Raw genomic sequence first — 21,850 nt, 5'->3', positions numbered from 1 at the left:
CCTACCCCTCACCCCCAGCAGTTTCAATGAATTTCCTATTAAACAATGTATTCATGGGCACCCGAAGGCCTCCCCCCAAAAACTGCCTCCCTAGGCACAGGCCCTCGGGGCCCCTTTATATAAATACGCCCTGCTCGTGGGGGCCATTCAAAAAATAGTTTCCTCCACCTGGAGTTCAGGTTGTATTAGCTTGTATATCTGTTGGGGGAAGCAATTTGGGGGAAGCATGCATTATTAAAAGAGCTGGTATTAATATTCATAGTAATAACCTATGTATTAGACTGTGCTTCCTTTTTTGCATTATGGATTTGTCAAACTGATGTTCTTACTACCTTTTTCTTATGTATTCATAGTTCTGGGTTTGTTGCTTAATGTTATAATACATCCTATTACACATACATTTCTTGAATGTGCTTAGTGTAGCTCTCTGGGAGGACACAATTATAGTTTGGAAGATCTAATTAGCTTGCTAATGTCATTAAACTTGAAATTGTCCTTGGTGCAGGAAATTAGCTGTTTCTTGTGGCTTTATAACATGCCAGTATAAACCACAGAGGTGCGGACTGCAGCCCTGGGTACTTCTAATAAAGTTGGGTGATTTGACTATGATGCAGGTCAAGTTGCATCTTGTCTTCCTGCAATTGACTCAACACGTGCCTGCTTTGTTTTTCATTTAACTGGGGATTTATCAACTACTTCTGTGATGGTATCTGTTGACTGTACCTGTGAGCTGCACCTCTACTGTTGTGTAGTCAAGTCTGTTTGACAAATAAGCAGCTGATGGAACTTCCTGATTATTTTTCCTGATTATACTGCATTGATACTGCTGCACTTAGTTCTTTACTATATTTAATGCAATAGCAAAGAAAGAATATATAGGCAAAGATACAGATAGAGATACGTGTATTTAGACATCACATGATGGCTCACACAATGGGGGTCATTTATCAACACTGGGCAAATTTGTCTATGGGCAGTAACATACTATCCTGTGCTCTCCAGAAAAAATATGTTTCCTCTTTTTTTTTTCAGGATCTGATCAATATTATGTACCTGAATCTTTACCTGTTGGTTCAACAGTGGCTAAAATAAAAGCAGATGATGCTGATACTGGGGTCAATGCAGAAATGGAATATACGATATTAGATGGTGATGTCGATGGCATGTTTAAAATTACAGTAGACAAAGACACCCAGGAAGGCATTGTTACAACTGAAAAAGTATGTTTTGGCTTGAATTACAACATATATTTATATTATGATCCAATGTTTGAATTGACAGGAGAAAGAAGTGATATAAGTTTTTGTTAAAATTCATGTCTACAGTATGTAAAACAGTAAAAAGAACTTGAAATAGAATATTTTATGAAATGATAATTAACCATAACCCCTAACATAGAATAGCAACTATATAGATATATAGAAAAGTCAATAAAATATTGGTGTGCAAAGCAATAATGACATCTTGACATCTTGAAAATCTGTTTTTGTTATGGGGCAGATTTATCAAGGGTCAAATTTTGAGTTAATGGGAGTTATTTTAAACTCCCATCAACTCGAAATTTGAATAAAAAAGACAAACCTAAATGTATTTTAAAAAATTACATTTTTTAACTTCAGGTGAATAGCTGTATTCGATCTTTTGAATCGAATTTGGATAGATTTTTCCCAAAAAACCCCTTTGGTTTTTCAAAGTCCACCAAATTATTATGGTTCTAGGTTAATGCGGCAAAACTACCGGTTTTAGATGGCGAATACTTGAAGTAGAGTTTTTAAAGAGACAGTACATGATCAATTTCGATATTCGAATTTTCAAATTTTTATCAAATTCAATTAGAATTTGGACTATTCCTTAGTCAAAGCACACTAAAATTACCTCAAAATTCGAATTTAAAAATTAGATTTTTCAATTTGACCCTTGATAAATCTGCCCCTTTGTGTACATAAGTATGACTCACTAAAGTATAAGGCTTCAGAAATTGATTTGTTAATAAAATGTTGATGTTTAATGTGCATAATAGCAACAAAAATATTGATTTAGTTTTCTTTTCATATTTTTTAAAAGGTTGCAAATATAACTCAACTTAGCAGATGTTGCTTTGTCTAAGAGGTTTGATTTTATACATATGAATGTATCTTTTTGTGCCTTAGCAGTGTCCTCACATATTCATTGTCTTACATGTTATCTTAGTTTTTGTTTTAGATTTTAATATAAGAAAAAGATGTTCAGTTTAAAAATATTTAAAAAAAATTTTGACGTAGACAGGCTTGGGGTAATAAACTTAGCCCTATTGCAAGCAATGCTAGTCAACAGTAAGAAAGGCCATTGATATATTACACTGTATGACATGATATATAGGATAGGGTTGGTGCTTAGGCTCCATATGAAATGTAGTATGGGGCATAAGTAACTTTTCAAGTGCAGTGAAAAGTTACTTAATAAAAGTGATAAAAAATTATAAACGTTATGGAAGTTATGAAGAAATGCTGGGAAAGTTATTTTTTACCATTGAGAAAGGATATTTCAAAGGGATGAGTGCTATAAATAAATATATCAAAAGGGCCATGTTGATCATTTAATGGCTGATTTGGCACTAGATCCATCCAGGGGACACACGGGCAACCCTTGAGATTAGAAGAATGAAGTATCATGATAAGGTGCAAAAGGGTTTTTAACTATGGGAGCTTCAAAGTTGTGGAAATTTCTCCATGAAGTGGTTGTATTGGCAGATACATTTTATAACTCTTTAAAAGGCATGTATGCTTTTAATCAACAAAGGATATTAACTAATTACACAAATCAATAATTAGTACTAAATTAATCCAGTGACTGGTCCACTCTTTTTTTGTTCACTGAGGCAAATTATAGATGACTTCAGCAGAGGTAGCTTCCAGAAAAGCAAAATAAAAATGAAATAACATGTTACTCAAAGAGAAATGTTTCTATAAAAGAATGTAGAATAGTCTGGTAATTTTTGCAAATTCATTTAAACTTTTACTTATCCACTTATTGATTTAATAAATATGTAGCAGCCACTTTTATATGATTTCGATATAGTGATCCAAGAAATCGAAAATTACAGCTGGTTAAAAGTTTTGAAAAACCATTTGTAATACAAGTTATATTATTATGCCCTAGACAGAGACATACATTTTGAATTACTGAGATCTCAGTAGTAAAATGAGCCATACAGTATAGGTCACAAATATAAAAAAATGCATATTTTATTGGCCTTTTTTATTATACATTTCATGTCAGTATTATACATTTTGTAAGTCAGTGTTTTATTAGACTCAAGGCATTCATATACAATTATTTAATATTTGTAATCAAAATGTGATGTCAAACTATTTGTATCATTTATAATATAGTGCTCAGATGCTACATGTTGTTTAGGGCAATGAAATGGAAGCTGCAATTCATAATCATAGAAACTTCATTAATGTTTTGTAGCCCCCCTCCAACAATATGATGCTAATGACAAATGTACTGTTACGAGAAGGCCGTTTCCCATAGTCTCTATGATTTTAATAAAATAATTAAAAGTTTTACAAATGATTCCCTTCTTCTTTGTAATGAGCAAATAGTACCTTGTACTGCATCTCAGCCATGGTATAATTACTCTTTGGGGGGGGGGCAAACAATCCTACTGGGATTAATTAATGTTTAAAATATTATTTAGTAAAAGTAAGGTATGGAGATCCAAATTATGATAAGATCCCTTATATGGAAATTTCCCAGTCCTGAGCATTTTAGACAACAGTTACCATATCTGTAGTTTCATGTGAGCATTCAGTGATAGCTTTGTCTCAAACTTAGTCAAAATTTCCCTGAACATATGGGACTGTTGAGGTGAGGATAAAAGATACTGTAGGTCAAGAAGTTGATTGAGAGTCCCCTAATTCTAAGACATCGTGGGGGCCCATTTACTCAGTTCGAGTGAAGGAATAGAATAAAAAAAACGTCGAATTTTGAATGGTTTTTTTTGGCTACTTCGACCATCGAATGGGCTACTTCGACCTTCGACTTCGAATCGAACGATTCGAACTAAAAATTGTTCGACTATTCGACCATTCGATAGTCGAAGTACTGTCTCTTTAAAAAAAAACTTTGACCCCCTAGTTCAACACCTAAAACCTACCGAAATCAATCTTAGCCTATGGGGAAGGTCCCCATAGGCTTTGCAATCTTTTTTTGGCCGAAAAAAAAATAGTTCGATCGATGGTTTAAAATCCTTCAAATCGAACGATTTGAAGGATTTAATCGTTCGATCGAACAATCTTTCGTTAAATCCTTCGACTTCGCTATTCGAAGACCTTGGGATATATTTTTCTGCGGTGTGATTTATTAGAATTAAAGTCCTTCTAGACTGTAGGAGGCTCATCTCTTCCAAAATCCAAAATTGGAGCTAAAGGACCCTCCATGTGAAATCACAAATCCAACAAAATATGATTTCTATCATGGGTAAATCTTTGCTTTACATTTGGGCAGAAGCTCTGTATCTTAAAGAAAACAACAAAACAAAACACACACGAGATTTACCCCTAAACATCACTTTGAAAATATTTATTTTATATTTTCTACAATATAATCACTTTTCCAGAAATTCTGAAAATGGAATAAATCATTAAAAAAGTGACGCAGGTTTCTCCACCTGTAGGACTTTGATTATCTTTTATTGCTAGCATGAGTACATAATGAAAAAGCTCTGATTCACAGTAAATCAGCAAGCTTATGTATTAAGAAAGATGAAAGTGCAATTTAGACAATGAAAGCCTGAGTAGTAGATTGCTGCATTGGTACAGTTTTGCCTCTGTGGAGCATATTTGTAAATCGGTTTAAAATAGGAAAACAGGCTTAAAACTCTCTGCTCTCCTTGTTATGCCACCGTTGCCATTCAATAGCTGAGAAGGACTATGTGCAATCATGTGTAGATCTTTGTATTAAAAAAAATCATGCGATTCTTGAAAACATGTAGCTGAACTGCCTTTTTCTTCACATGTGTGGGTTTAATCTTTAGGTGCTGAAGTGTATATAAGTGAATTGTAATAGACCAGCGTATAGATAGAGTATGCACTGTTGTAATTAGCATTTACATACATAAATTATGTTTATATGGTGCTGCATTATTATTATTTTACTGATTTTTCACGTGATATTATTTTATAAGTTTACACACAAACACCCATCTCATTTGCGAGCCAATTGCAAATATTAGCAATGTGCACCTCACCAGTATTCACAAAAAAGGAAACACAAGCACAGCAGTGCAATATTTAAGTGTTTAGAAGAAAATACGAGCAAAACAATGATATGTGAATACATTTGCATTGCACAAAGTTTATAAATGATCCCCACTGTGGTTTGCACCTTGCATTGGATTCAGTACAAAGAGAAGTCTGCTCCCTCTGTAAATGAGGACTAAGGGGTGTGAATTAGTTTACTTAGTTGCCTAGCACTTGCAGCAGGACTTTGGTATATTATTCTAGAAGTATCAGAAAATTTAAATCAGAACATTTTAAAAATTTAAAGAGGGACAAAAAGATCTGGTGCTCAGAGTGTGATGAATTTTTGAACATGCCTATTTTTGGCTACACCACTAAATAATACACCCTTTTTACAAAATGTGGCAGGATATGACAAGTTTGAACACATTTTTTATGTGTTATTACAGTTTTGTTAATGAAGGTGAAATTCTCCTTATCTTTTTAATTTTGAGAAACTTTATATCTTTTTCTAGCATTCAGTGCAGAAGATAAAAGATAAATGCGAGACACAGAGACTGCGAGCTGAGCTGTCAAAATCAGGACAGTTCCATGAAAATCAGACAGTTGGGATTTATCAAGGGTCGAATAGTAAATTAGAATCTGAATTTTAGAATAGTTTTTTTGGTCAAAAACTCAGAAATTCGAATTGGGAATAATCCAAACTCAATTTGAATTCGAAATTCGAGATTTATCAAACCTATTCGCCACCTAAAACCTGCTGAGTTCATGTATAAGTAAATGGGAGAGGTCCAGTGACCCATTTGAAGATGTTAATAGCCTTCCTGATTTGAGTTTTCAAATCGGTAATATTAGTTTGAGGTTGTAGATGTTATAATTTTTTTTATAAATAACCTCCCAATCGAATTTTTAATATATTCAAATTTATTAGAGTATGTAAAAAATCACATAAAGTTGATAAATGGACCTCATAGACTTTTACCTTGAACAATTGGATATAGGGTGACATGTTGACTTCAATGTAACATGGAGAGAGGAGGCAGGGTTTAAGTTGGAACATAAGCAGTTGCTTTTGGACACATTGAGTTTTAGGAGGGGAAAAGCAATCAAAGATGATATGACAGTAAGGTATTTTGTGATTTTAACCTGAACAGCAGAGCTGAAATCATGGCAGGAAAAGAGAATTTGTGTGTCATCAGTAAACAAGGCGCTGCCATACTACAAAGCTGCCTATTTCTCCAGAGGGTGTACAGACAAATTCATAAGCATATGGATGTTGTAGGTGCTTAATTCTGATACAAATAGCCCTCATGTTTTTTAATGCTTTGCTGTTCTTTGAAATGGGTCCGCTCCCTCCCCCCTCCTATCTCTGTTTCTATCTTTAGCTTACCTTTCTCTCTTTATTTTTTATATTATTTACTTTTTTATTTTGTTCATCTATGTCTCAATGTAAAACTCAATAAAAAGACGTTTTTTTTTTTTTAAAAAAGTGACAGGAGTGAAAGATGTGATAAGCTCACCAAGAATGTAAAAAAAGAGGCCCTAAAACAGACCCTTAAGGCACACCAACAAAAATCAGCAGATTAACAGGTCCTGTTAGATACTGCTATGCTGAAGGTGCAAATAGAAAGTTAGCATGAGAACCATAATAAAGCAGAACCACTGATACCAAGCAAGTGAAAGTTAGAGTCCTGCAGCAGGTTTGGTACCCATGGAATATCCACAAATCAGCTAGGATTCGGGTGAAAAATCCCACATGTGTTGACTGTGCAGGGGATCTGCAGGTAACTAATGGAGATTTATGTGGTTTTAAAACCTAAAGATACAAAAACTTGAGTTTTGTTGCCAATTTCTGGCATTACTTCCAGTCCCCACACCTGTCCTGCTGGCGTCACAGTTTACAGAGACATTTAGTGGGGAGCAGGGAGGGTTCAGGAATGGACAGGTAGGGAGAGATGCCAGAGGCAATTGCAAATATGCTGTTCTGTAAAAATTAATGTATACAGGTATTGGTAATGTGCTTAGAGTTACAAATTTTTTCATTATTCAAAAAAAAAATATGGGTGGAAATCCCCTTGACTATCAAATTTGCTTTGGGTAGTATATATGGGCAGTTAAAAAAAAGGCCAGGGTTAATGGGATACAGACCCCAATACCAAGGGCATGCCACACAACTCAAACTTATAACTCAAAAGTCTTTCATAAATGATACAAATTTTATTCCATGCTAAAAATATATGCATACAGACCCCATGGTATTCCACATGATGAATTTCATACCCTCCGATACTTAATAGTAGGAAAATGATTGAGGGTATAAAAATAACTGGTCACTATAAGTTGCTGTTGAAGTGGAGATTTGCCTAATTTTTATAAATGAGCCCCACAGTGATTCGCATAACAGCCCTAGGGTCTTGTTTCCTCCAGGGTATTTTCTGCAGAACTTTGTGTCTTTTTGTGGGATTTCTCCAGGTACTCCTCTTTCTTTCCACAATCCAAAATCCTAGAGCAACAGTAATAGGCTTCTGCTTAAAGTAACCATAGTGTGAGGTTATGATGACATGTAATAAAAGGCACACATTTTGTGCATGTTCAGTTATTTATAGCAACCAATCTACAGGAAGCATGTACTGGTTGTTTAACAGCAAACATCTTAGTGGTTGCTATGCACCCGGGCAAACTTGTACCTTTTATTATATATGGGAGTAAGACTGTCACTGGTACAAGGACTGTAAAGTTCTGCACAATATATATAAATGGTGCAGGATACAGTGTTAAGGAAATACAGTTCTGGCAGACCCATACTGCTTGTTTATAAACATGGGCAAAAGTGCAGATTATCTGATTATGATGAAATATATATTTAATAACTTTGATGCAATTTGATTCTGTAAAGGTGCATGTTTTATATATTGTTAGTTAAAATACATCTCATTTTCATGTGCATTTAAAGCAACTGTTTAATTTGCAATTTTATAATATGCCTGTCTTTATAAAATGTCAAAGTGCAATACTTTATTAAATAACAAAATACAAATAAAAGATATTTTAATTGATGATAAAAAGTAGATGTTGTTCCTCCAAACAATGGTGGTTTAAACATGCTGTAGAACAGCTATGTAAAAAATAGTGGCCCTTGAAAGTCATTAGTTAAAAAAACAACTATAAAAAATATGCCTCCATACTGTAGTGTATTAAGTGCATTAGTGTTATTCATACAGCTCTAGGCCTTAAAAGCCATAAAGAGCCAACAAGTCACATTAGCCCGTCTCATACAAACTGGTTTAGATCCTTGTCTTTTTATGGAACGCAATGTCTTGAGCTAGAAAACACAGGCAACATACTATAATTTTTTCTATTGTTTGAAATTGTATAGTACCTAAATTTCAATATTGAATGCCACCTTGTGGATTTTTAGATGATGGGCTATTTGCCATAATAATGATAATAATTTTTAATATAGTTTTTTTTACTATAAAATTTGAATTTTTGGTGGAAAAAAAACCTGAATTTTTCAGGATTTATTAAACCCAGAGCCTGCAAAAAGTCAGAATACAAAAATTCGGCATCTCAGACCTGCAGAGTTTGTATATAAGTCAGTGGGAGAAGTCTCTATCTTGTTTGGAAGATTCTATGGTCTCTGCTGGAATAAGCCTGAAAATCTGACTATTTTGGAGTTTTCGGGCAAAAATCTGAAAAAATCGGGCTTTTTGGGAAAAATCACAGAAGAATTATACGATTCAGAAAAAAACGTGGGTTTTCCCAGAACCAATTCCTTTGTGCTAGTTGGGTCAGACTTTTTTAAATTTAAAAAAATAGTGTACAGTTGTTTGTGTGAGTTAATAATCATTATTACTTATATTCCAGACTTATTTAGACTTCTCATTTACTAGTAATTGTTTGCTTGTTTGTATCATATGGTAGATCATAGCATCCAGTTATTAGCTTTTATTGGTCTACTACAGTGATGCATACATATAGTGATATTGGCAGACAAGTGTAAATGTGTCTTATATGGTCAGGGCTACTTGACATCATTAGCTTTTGTTTTGTTTGGTGATGGTTGTAGTTTCTGTGCTTTATTCTGAACAGTTTTCTATTTTTTGTTATATAATATTTTTAATGGTAGTGATTGTCTTACCACACATATTCTGACAAACATGTTTTCAATCAAATCATCAGCAGAAAAAGAATAACCTAAGAATTTGAGAGAAAGCATTATTAAAACCACACCATTCTTTATTTGCTCTGAAGCCATGTATAAAATATACAAGGTGCTGTTCCTATTTAACCCACATAGAACACGTTCCTCTGCTATGAAACAAGAGTAGTAGCAAAAAAAGATTTATATCAGCAATAACCTTGTTCTTTAAACAGAAAAAGCCCAAATATAGTACTAGAAATGTTCCCTCAGTATAACTAAGCTTGACATCAGACAAAAAAAACCATTTGGCCTATATAAAGTGCACAGTTGAAGTTCTTCTTCTTTATTATCTTGAGTTTTTACTTAATAACCTAAAACTCCATATTTAGCACTCCTTGTTTTAATTATACTATGGACTCTTTTGCAGCTCATCATGTTCACTAAACCCATGGTTGTGAGTTTTTGCCTTACTTTTCTTGTCGTCATCCTCCAACATATTCCTGCACATTTTTTCTCTGTTCCCTTTCATTCCATCCTCTATCCAATTTGTCCTGTATTCTTAAGTTTCCCTCTAAATTTAAATCACTTACCCCCACTTCTATTTGCCATTTTTGTTCCTCACTTCCTCACATCCATCGCTTATCCCTCACTTTCAACATCTTTAAATCCTCTTTCATGTATGTAAACTTCTAAAAAATGTACACAAATTTGCTAGCTGCTAGGTTATAAACGATAGAAGGTGAAGTCTTTTAAATGCAAGAACACTCACCTAAAATATTGAATACATATATAATTCCCACACCATCCCTGGAAATCAATGTCCAGAATTAGATTTACTGGAAAGCCATTTCCCATTAAGTCAATTTTAAGCAAAAAATGTTAATTCTTAAAAATTATTTATTTTTTCTCTGTGATAATAAATAGTACCTTGTACTTGAGTCTAACTAAGCTTGCATGAATTCATATTGGTGGCAAAACAATCCTATTGGGTTTAATTAATGTTTACATTTATGGTTTGGTGATCCAAATTAAGGAAGGATACCTTATCCGTAAAAAACCCCAGGTCGAAGCCTTCCGGAAAATAGATCCTATTTATTGCATTCCAAAAAATGAGAAACTCAAGGATGATATAGTAATAAAAAAGAAAATAGACAAATTAGAAAAAACAATAGGTGGGTTAATAACTAGGTGGTAATTGGTAACGTGTCCTGCAGGTCCATTGCATTTTGTGTATTTTATCAAATGGAAAATTCTAGCCTTGGTAAAATTGTGTAGGCACTGGCAATAATCACTATTCACTCAGAATATAAATATATAATCCACAGCTTTGGGGTCGATTGGAGACTTTTCTGTTACTTAAATTATCTGTAAATTAAAGAAGGAAGTAATTCGGGAGATGTATACAGCACAGAGGAAAAAAGGAAGCTGACACATTAAAAAAAAGAGACAGAAAATGGAAAAAAAAAACAGAATGATAATTAGGGAATGGGGGGCAGTAGGAGTATCATAAAATGAGAATTTTAGAAGTGGAGCAGAATTTAGGGGTGGGGTGGTTGATTTGTGAATTATAGTATATTTTTAGGTTACATAATTTTATATTCCAGCCTCTTTAGTTAAATGCTTGATAAAAACTGTGCTTAAGATTCATGCTAATTGCCAATATATTTAGCAACATAATGCAGGCAAAAAGGTGAAGCCTTTCTGTTGTGTTTTTGTAACATAATAACTCAAACAAACATGAATTCTGTTTATGATACAAATTTGAACTCTACAGCCTTGAAATAATACAAAAATGCACAATGCATTTCTTAGTGACAAAAGATGATGCGCTGGTTGTTTATCTAGCCTTTTTTACCTGTACTCAGTAATTCAATTTCCTTAATAAAAACAGATTCTCTTTGCTCTGAAATGGAAATTATTTAGATATTGTTTAAAGATCATTGAATTCATATAGATTTGCTTTCTTACAGGAGCTGGATTATGAATCAAAGACAAGTTATACCCTTAGGATAGAAGCATCAAACAAACACGTGGATACTCGGTATCTCAATGTAGGCCCCTTTATGGATACAATGACAGTGAGAATTATTGTGGAAGATGTGGATGAACCACCTGTGTTTTCTTCAAGGCTGTATTCAATGGTGGAGTCTGAAGCAGCAAAAATAGGCACTAGTATTGGAACAGTAATAGCACATGACCCGGATGCAGCCAATAGCCCAGTGAGGTAATTATTTATGTAATTATACATGTTATGCTTATTTTTCTTGTGCTCATTGTTTTCTTATTTTTCATGCAAGGTTGGACAGTACTGTTGTTCATTAATATACAGTCTCCCTAACCTGCATACCTTCTTTGGGTACCACCATTGTTATGCAGCTCTTTTATAATGATGAGAAATGCTGTATTATTCAGCATTCACTGTTATAATTTATTACAAGTAGTCTATATTGCCTCCTTAGGGGACATTTAAAGGTCACCTGTTGCCAAAAAATATTATGCCCAATTACGTTGAAGCTCCCTCCTGGTTTGGGCGGCCTAGCTTTGGCAGGGGGCAATTAAACAAAAAAAAAAAACCCAACTGGAGTGCGGGCTCTATTAGCTCACACCTTTGGTTGGGGATAATACCCCCCCCTTGTGCTCATTCCTCAGGCACTTCATCCTCTGGTCTGCCTGTGGTCTGCACCTTAAGTAGGATAAAAGATCCCTTTGCAGTCTCTTCTGATTATACTTCTCATTGCCAAATGTATTTTTTATCAAGTTTTTTTCTACAAAGTTAGGAAGCTTTTATTAAAGATTAAAGCAAGCAAAGTATTGATATGTTTTAACATAAAACAACCACTGTACACTAGTGATGGGCGAATTTATTCGCCAGGTGTGAATTTGCGCGATTCACCACCGGCAAATAAATTCGCGAAACGGCCTAGAAAATCCGCTGGCGAAAATTCACCCAAAAAAAGGACGTCCTAAATTCTATATCCCTATTATACTATGTCAAAGAGTTCCTTTTTAACAGACTGTGTTACATGTCAGATTGGAGCCCCAGGTATGCTTTATTCTTTTCTATAGGATAGATGAGAAACCAGAATGGGGTAATTTGTGACTTGACAAAACTATAGTATGGCTGTATCTTATGTAAATCCCACATACAGATAAAGAACACTCAGCAAGCACACCTACACAGTTTAAAAGAGAGAAATACAGAGATGCAGCATAATGCTGTAAAAACATGGTTTAAGGTTCTGCCATCTTTCTAAAAGAATATTAGACATGCTTTTCTGAACTTGTGCATTTGGTTTGATGACAAAGTTCAATGGAGCTTAGAAAAAGACATCGCCAAAATTGATATACTGCAGTATAGAATGTTTTGGATATAAAAAAGGCATTCTGATGTTTAAAAATAATTGACTGCTTAAAAAGAAAATGGAAAAAGCCCTGTACATCTTTTGTAAACTATAAAAAGGCAACTTGAGAAAATATGTTATTTGCATTCATAATTTTCTTTTATTGAAGAAGTATACTTTCAAACTTCAAGCATAGTTAAGTTATAAGATTGCTGAGATATGCTGTTTCCTTATTTTGTCTAAACAGAAACCTTTTATAAAACCATGTTCAGGAAAACATATAAAAAAGCACTGGCAGTATTCTCCATATGTAAAACAAGGCTATCACTTGTGGTAGGAAAGGCAGAAATAGCTCCAATTTTATGAACATTTGTAACAGTAAGGGGCCGATTCATCAAGAGTCGAATATCGAGGGTTAATTAACCCTCGATATTCGACTGGGAACTAAAATCGTTCGACTTCGAATATCGAAGTCGAACGATTTTGCGCAAATCCTGCGATCGATCGATCGAAGGATTTTTCGTTAGATCGAACGATTAAATCCTTCGAATCGAACGATTCGAAGGATTTTAATCCAACGATCGAAGGAAAATCCTTCGATCAAAAAATCACAGGCAAGCCTATGGGGACCTTCCCCATAGGCTAACATTGACTTCGGCAGGTTTTATCTACCGAAGTAGGTGGTCGAAGTATTTTTTAAAGAGACAGTACTTCGATTATCGAATGGTCGAATAGTCGAACGATTTTTACTTCGAATCGTTCGAATCGTTCGAATTCGATCGAATTTAACCAATTCGATGGTCGAAGTACCCAAAAAATACTTCGAAATTCGAAGTTTTTTTAATTCGAATCCTTCACTCGAGCTTCATGAATCGGCCCCTAAAAGTCCTATGACACTGGCAGTTCTATAAGTGACAAAGCAATTGAGAAAGCTGAAAGCTCTTTTAAAGCCAAGCTATTGTTTAATACTGTATCACAGAAAGAAAGCACATTTTCTGATATTCAGTTGCTGAATACTTGCAGAAGAATATTAGCAACAAAGGGGGAATGTAATATAAGTCGGTAACAGAAAAACTATTCACAATGCGAAAGTTATGCCTTTGCGCGAACAAATTTTGCTTTGCGCAAATTTAATATAGCTTTTGCGAACCCGGAAACTGTTTAGCGACCACTTCTGACAGTGGAAGGCCGTTTGCGAATTTTATAGTTTGTGACAATGCGCAGTCAATATAATAAAACTTCTTACTGAAAAAGTTGCTATGTTTGCTCCAAAAGATTACGACACCTTCAAGCACTTCTTAAGAGTGCACAATTACAATTCGCAATGTGCAATTACAATTCACAATGCAATAACAGTTTAAGGAACAATATTAAATTGCGAGACGTGGCTTTTTAGTCTTATCGGTGCGAATAGTTTTGCGCTTTGCGACTTTAATTACAGTCCCCCGAAAGTATGCTAATTAAATTGTCAAAATAAAATTAAAAACTGTAAATAAGTAGTGATGGACGAATTTATTCGCCAGGTGCGAATTTGCGGCATTTTTTTTTTTTTTTTTACACCGGCGAAGGTTCCGATGCATGCGCCAATTTAGACGCCTTCGAAGATAAATGGATGCCCATTGACTTTAATGGGTGCCAGTGTCAACTTTGATGCCAGCGGGCATTTTGACGTTTTTGATGTTTTTCGCCAGTTTAGCAAATTTTGCGGGAAATTTGCGAAATTCACGGTGAATCAAAATGGGACAAATTCGCCTCCTTAACTATACATAAGATGTTAAAACATAAAAGCAGAACTACAGTATACCAGATAAATCAGCAGCCTAGAAGGTAAATGAGGGGAGAAGTGATTCTAATGGGGGACAAGAATGATGTACCTAGAAATTGAAACATCAATATATGACATTATTTTCTTGGTGGTGTAGTTGCTTATAGTAGTGTAAAGTAGTTTTAGGTGCTCATTCATTAAGAAATCAACACATAATAATGTTGAAATGGTGACCCTATTAATTTCTTTAATATTATTATGCATATGGTGGTGGCTGAAACATCCATGACTCCGTATTTTTATATTGCTAATATGTTTTCAGTTAATCCTTGCGTAAAAGCTTGGCCCCCTCCAGAAACCTGCTTGGGTTCTAAAAAGTAAAAATGTGTAGTGAGGTAGGTGAGCACCATCTTGCTCCACTTCTGGTCTCCTCTTCTGTAATTCCAAATAGAAGTATGCATAATTGACTGTGGCTCTATGCATGCTCAGTGTTTGTGATCGCTGAAAAGAGGAGCTGAAGTGGTGCTAGATGTCACCTGTCAACACCACTCCGCTGCTCTGCTGTATTAGAACAGTTACAGCAAATAGGGCAGTTAAGGGAATTCCCAGTGCTGCTGTTCAGGAAGGTGGAGCTAGAAGAAGGGTTTTATTTTTCTTCAAGTGTAAATTCTCTTGGATTGTTTATGCTGAGCAACATGAATAATGTCATGCAGACTCTCACCGTGCCAAAACCACAATATAACAGTACATGCAGGAAAACATCCACATTCGGTTATTAATAGATAATATGAGACTATGCAAAAAGGGGAGGTGGGGTTCTACCTTCTCAGAATATAAGGAAGTGAACTGATTCTTCCCCTGACATCACATCCCGGTCTTTCTCCACCCCCAGCTTTCCTCTGCCTTAACTCATTGCTTATCACTGATTCTGCCAATCTTTAAACATAAACCAATGTAATCTGGCTGCTGGTCATTTGGATTCCTTCTCATGCAGCACCTGTGTTTATAGCTCCATGGCTTTTCTTTATGAGTATACATTTTCTTAGGTAATTACTTTGATGTTGCAATGACATTTCTCAGTCTAGACAGTATTCAGGTAGTAGAAAGTAGAAAGGAAAACAGGCAGTTTTGAAATTCTAAGGGGGAAATGTAATAACATTTGCAAAGAGAACAAATTTGAGAATAAAAATTTGCATGTTGTAATGTAAAATTCTTTTTTAGGCTTTAATTGCATTGAGAATCTTAATCGTGCATTTCACAATTTTAAAACCTGCTTGTTGGTGGCATAAACTTTTGGAACAAATGTAACAACTTTTTTATAAATAAGTTTTATTTCATACACTGCACATTATCGCAAACTATAACATTTGCAAACACAACTGTTGCCTGAGGGTGAAGTGTTTGAAAAGGCAATATTGTTCACTTTGCAAAGATTTATTCACATTGCAAGCGGCTTTTGTGTTAGCGATCAATATTACATTCACCTATTAGTCTGTAGGCAGAAAAGGAGACTGCACATATAGCTTTATATAACTTGCTGTATTAGACAAGGGTCACACACACCCTCATTGTATGTCCCAGAGTGAATATACCCTTCAATTGGTTATAAAATTAAGAAAATTGTCAGTGTGTCTGCTGTTGTGGTCTGTGATGCCCTAGGCCAGGGGTGTCCAAACTACGGCCCGCGGGCCAACTGCGGCCCGCGATCCATTTTAAATTGGCCCGCATCAAATTCCCCCAGCCTACTGCGGGAAGGCACCTCATTCCCTCTGATTGCAGTGCAGCTCCCTGGAGAGGAGAGACTGCTGCTGCTGTGCCGCACCCCCGATTCGCTGGCTGGCTGGCTGGGCTGTGTGGAGACTGAGTAGGTGGGGAGACAGAGTGAGGACGTCACAAGAGCTGCGCTGTACTGCCCCGTGCTGCCCCAACACGCCCCCCTCTACACGGCTTCCCTCTGGTTGGCTGGATTCGGACTGCGTGCCTGCCCTCTGTGGAGACTGGGTGGGGACTGGGAAGACCGAGTGTGGAAGTCTCGGGAGAATCAGAGAGACTGCGTGCTGCAGTGTGCTGCCACCAACCACGGCTACAAGGTAAACCAGAGTCAGTCTGTGCAGGAATCTTTTCTTCTGTGCTCACACAGCAAACTCCTCCACAACTGTCTCTGGCTGTCAGAGTGAGCTACAGAGGGGTGGAGAAGAGAGGCAGACACACACCAGACACACACACCATAGAGCATTATGGTTAGGGCAGTGTTATGTAATTGTTCTGGTTAGAGAACACTGTGAGACATAAGCACTTGCAGAGTTTTACTGGTAAGGGGTTGACTCTTACAGAGAAAGAGATGGAGGAAGCTTGTCAGGGCTGATTAGTGTGGTAAAAAAATATTATTTATTATCCCCCTCAAGTATAAACTGAAACAAACTATTGTACGTTAGAGTTGCCCTCTCCATTTTGGGGCCTCCCATTCTGTTGTGCCCCCAGATAATGGAACAATTAGCATGGTCGGCCCCCACACATTTTCACCTCACCAAATCTGGCCCTCGTTGTAAAAAGTTTGGACACCCCTGCCCTAGGCTGTTGGCCTCACTGTGCTGAATAGATATTATCAATATGAATCTAAACAGGTGTCAAAGCAATACTTACTTGTGTGCTTTATTCTAAACAAGATAATTCATCACACTTTGGGTGACTTACCTTGCAGTAAGTTAAAAGTATCTCAAAATTCTGACAACCCCCTAACCCAAACTGAAGGCTGAGCATACAGTGCAGTGTCGGAACTGTGAAAAGTAATGGAGTCCAGCAAGGGGAAAATGAAAAATAGGGAGACAGCAGGTTTTGGAAAAGATACTTATGTTTATTTTGCATAGTTTTCTACATAATAAAATAAAAACAGGATCATATGAAATATTTGTTTAAGTAACTGGATCATATAACATAGTAAAACGGCCAATTTTAATCTGTAAATTGAATTACAATTCATTCATGGTGTGGCAAGAATTGTTTTGTGATGTAGAATACTCATATTGCAGCATTAAAGAGGTTTATAGATGTGTACTCCTCGGTGACATTTTATACCCTAATAATGGGTTTGACCTTTGCAATAAGTTGTAATCTAAGTTCCCTCAACTTTCCCTATGTTCATTGATATGGATACAAAAACCCTCAGGCACATTGACCACTGTAATATTTAGGTAGTGTTATTCCTGCCACCTGCAGCTTTGTGGCTTTTACTACTTTTACATTCAGGGCTGTATGCAAAAAACATTCAACTCAATGCTTGCTCTAATTAAAGAAACATTCACAGTATGTCACTAAACACTTTGAACTGTTGTTTTAAAAAAGAACTTGACTCCATACTCTCGGTTAAGCCTTTTGGAAATGGTGTTTGACATTCATAGATCCAAAATGACTCCCTTCGCAAAATCCTTATCTTACCATCGTTTTAATAGAGTATTACCTATGCCTCATACCTATAAAGATAAAGGAAAGGCATTTAGCATGACAGGGTGGATTTCCAAAGAATAATTCTGCGTGTGTGCTATATCCTAATATTTTCAAACAAACTATACACTCTAGACCTAGCTGACAGATTGCATTATTTGGGTTTTATGAGCAAGCCTTCTGGTTTGGAACATTTATGAATCAGGTTGGCACACACGATTGAGCCTAATTTGCAAACAAAATGGCTGATTTGCCTGAATTTTTGTATACTACCCATAATGGCTGTACTTTTTACAAATTTTTACAAATGTAGTCATTCTGAAACTCCATAGATGTGGCATAATAAATATCAGCCTTTCACAATTACCTATATACTTATTCCATCCTATTACAGGTATGGGGCCTGTTATCCAGAATGTTCAGGACCTGGGGTTTTCCGGATAATGGATCTTTCTGTAATTTAGATCTTCATACCTTAAAGGAGAAGGAAAGTCATTAACCACTTGGGGATGCCAAATGTTAGGAACCCTTAATGAATGTATTTACTTACCTGAAACCCCAGGCTTGTGCTCCTATCAGCAGAAAACTGCACCGGTACAGAGTTATTCCAGCGAGCACCACAAAGAACTTCTCTTCTGGCTTCTTCTGTCTTCAAATTTCCAGTGGCAGATGCATGCACAGTAGAATGAAAAAGCTGAATTTTTATTTAAAGTTCGGCTTTTCATTCTAATGCGCATGTGCAGCCGCGAGAAGACAGAAGAAGCCAGAAGAGAAGGGATTCATGTTGCTCACGCGAATAACTCCGGGCTGGTGCAGTTTTCTGCTGATAGGAGCACCAGCCTGGGGTTTCAGGTAAGTGAATACATTCACTTTGGGTGCCTAACATTTGGCACCCCCAAGTGGTTAATGACTTTCCTTCTCCTTTACGTCTACTAGAAAATAATGTAAATATTAAATAAACCCAATAGGCTGGTTTTTCTTTCAATGAGAAATAATTATGGTTTTGTTTGGATCAAATATACTGCTTTATTATTACAGAGAAAAAGGAAATCCATTTTAAAAATCTTCATTATTTGATTATAATGGAGTTTATGGAATACAGCCTTTTCGTAATTTGGAACTTTCTGAATAATGGGTTTCCAGATAACGGATTCCAAACCTGTATAAGAAAGCTGTACTGGTTACACAGTGAAGCTTACATCGTGCATAATACTGTATTGTGGGTAGTTCACTATATACTCATTATTTCTCCAGAAATGTCTGAATCTATATGTTTTCCTCTTAGCTAGATTCGTTCTTGGCCTTGCTTTAGGTGATTTGGTGTCTGTTCCTTATTCATTAGAACACATAGCTTCAGGCCTTTGATAGTTGTTGTTATAATAAGAGAAAAAACAGTGTGCTACTAGCTGTTGGCTTATTATTTGAGTGGCTTCTCAAAGTTATACATATTTATCAAGGCAAAAATAGTCAATATGATTATGATTAAACAATGATTTCCAGGTTGGACTTAATCAGAATCTTTATTAATTGATTTTGTTCCCTTCATTCATAGCACATTAATTTCACAAATGTATCCTTTAATTGCACACCATGTAATTGACAGGTATAGGCAGGAGGTTTTCGCTTAGGGCTGCTCAGAGGTGCCTCTCTAATAAGGTCACCTGCAAAAACATACTATTTCTTTAGCATAGGATTGGGCAACTACTGTCATACAGTATAAAAATCATTAAAATTGTGCAGTACCTGAAGCTGTTTGCCAGCTCTAGAATAAGGGATTTTTAAAACATAATTTGTATTTAACACATACTAATGGTTTTGTATCAAATTCTCTTTTGGAATCTGCTTAACGTTTTTATAGCATCAGCTAACGGAAAATAATCTTTAGATGGGGATTGACTTTTAAATCTGGATTGCCACCTGCTTTCCTCATGTGTGAAGGAAAAACAGAAATAAGGAAATCTGAAGGTGCAGAAATACCAACATTTTCTAAATTAAATGTGTTTTATAGTAACCGAAGAGTCCACAATATTCCTGGGCTTTGTGCCAGTAAAGAGAAATCATTTCAATGAGATAAAGAGTAACAGATATGTCTCCTTGTAAAGGTCACAAGCCTCTAAAACATTGCACTTGTGGTAGTAATTATGTAATTAAATATTTTCATTAAACAGAATTTCTTGTGTATTGACCTCCATGTTTCTGTTTTCACTTACAAACAACTTGAATTATGCCCCCCTACTTCACATGAATTAAAATAACAAAATTCTATTGTGTTGTATTACTTTTTTTACCTTTGCAATATAACTTTGCTTTAACATCATAATGAGGTTTGCACTTTGTGTGTTAAAAACTAGAAACACAAAATCTTTTGAACTCTGTTTATCACAGCAAAACACATAAAACAAAGTGGGTGTATGCAAGGCTATGAACCGATTTATATGCGAAAGGAAAGGGCTAAAGCATAAATATGACAAGAAATTCAGTACTGCTATTATCTGTTACTGTTACTGTCTTACTAAGGCTTATTATATCAACCAGAGGAAAAATAACAAAGTATAATGATAAACTTGTGATTATTTTATTATGGTTATGTTTTCTAATGCTGAGTAATAAGCTTCATGTTTTTAAACTGTACACTTTTTATGTTTTTATTGCAGATATTCAATTGATCGCAATACTGACCTGGAGAGGTTTTTCAACATTGATGCAAACAGTGGACTTATTACTATCGCAAAGCTTCTGGACAGAGAGACCAATGCTGTTCATAATATTACAGTATTAGCAATTGAGAGTCGTAAGTTTTCCCCCTTTTTTTGTCCCTTCTGGAATATTTTCACATGCTGGTTTTGATATAGTTATAGTAATAAGAGGATGTGTTTGATTGCAATATAGTCACATGCAGATAATCCCATGATAACAATTGAGTGACATTATAGCATCATCAAAGGCCCAGAATTTTAGCACTTCCCATTACACAAGGACCCACTACATATGCTTATTATATACTTGGGGATCCCCTATACCCCAACAGATATCTCTATGCAAACCACTTTTCCTCAGGTATGCATATACTACCTTTGTCAAGATGATTGTCTGATATGCCAAGGTGCTGGTGGATTAAAGCACTTGAGAAAGGGCAATTAATAGCCCGAAACATGTCGTGCACAGCAGCTTTAAAATAAACATCAACCACTAGCAGTTAATCTGCGTCTGTAGTGCTCTCCTCTTTTACAACTAATCACATATGCAACAGATGGCCGGTACATCTACTCCTAGAGGATAGAAGCACTCATTTACTGCCTGGAATTGGCTGAGCGCAGATTCATCTACTCTATACGGATTAAAGCAGAAATCAGGGTTGGCTATTTACCACACTATTAAAATCTACTTTACATATGTTGTATATATCGACTCACAATAATGTTCCTCTTATTATTTTGTAATGAATTGAATTTAGCAGCTTAAACATTTCATGAAATATTAGTGGGAGGTGTGCAGCAGTCCTTATATGCATGATTACCATAGTATCTAGCTGTATATTTTTTTTACATTTCTTTTAAGCTTTCAATAAAAAACATCTTAATAAAATAGGTGCCATTATGGTTTTTGAATTTAGGTCATATAGGGTACATGGTAAAAATTTAAGCTGAATAGCCGCTGTGATTGCCAGTTGCACTTATCAAGACAATCCTCTAAGGTGCAAGAAATAGGAAAAAGACAACACACTAATATCACTAATAGAGGGTAACCATTGGGTAAATAAGAAATTGTATGTGCAAAAATTTAGTGCTGAGAATTTAGCTAAGATATAGATCATTAAGAAATAGCCAAATCACACTGTACTCAGATAAAGGTTGTAATATTCTAAAAAAGATGGAAGCAATAACCTTATATATCGGGTCATGCTTGGAAACTTTTTGATGATTATAAGAACTGA

General features: G+C 35.6%; 1 protein-coding gene across 2 annotated transcripts in view; it reads left to right on the top strand.

Annotated features, from left to right (window-relative positions):
- Nucleotides 1–21,850, top strand: part of LOC108695235 (cadherin-7) — a 116,181-nt gene that overhangs the window by 83,180 nt on the left and 11,151 nt on the right. For both annotated transcript variants that reach the window (XM_018223618.2, XM_041567784.1), the window contains 3 exons: nucleotides 1,033–1,220; nucleotides 11,340–11,593; nucleotides 20,571–20,707. In XM_018223618.2, the coding sequence (XP_018079107.1) occupies nucleotides 1,033–1,220; nucleotides 11,340–11,593; nucleotides 20,571–20,707 (579 nt within the window). The remainder of the gene's footprint in view (nucleotides 1–1,032; nucleotides 1,221–11,339; nucleotides 11,594–20,570; nucleotides 20,708–21,850) is intronic.

This window comes from Xenopus laevis, chromosome 6S (assembly GCF_017654675.1).
Source record: "Xenopus laevis strain J_2021 chromosome 6S, Xenopus_laevis_v10.1, whole genome shotgun sequence".
NCBI classification, from domain to species: Eukaryota; Metazoa; Chordata; class Amphibia; order Anura; family Pipidae; genus Xenopus; species Xenopus laevis.
The sequence above is the reverse complement of the archived record's forward strand: the minus strand, read 5'-3'. Positions and strand labels throughout refer to the sequence as shown.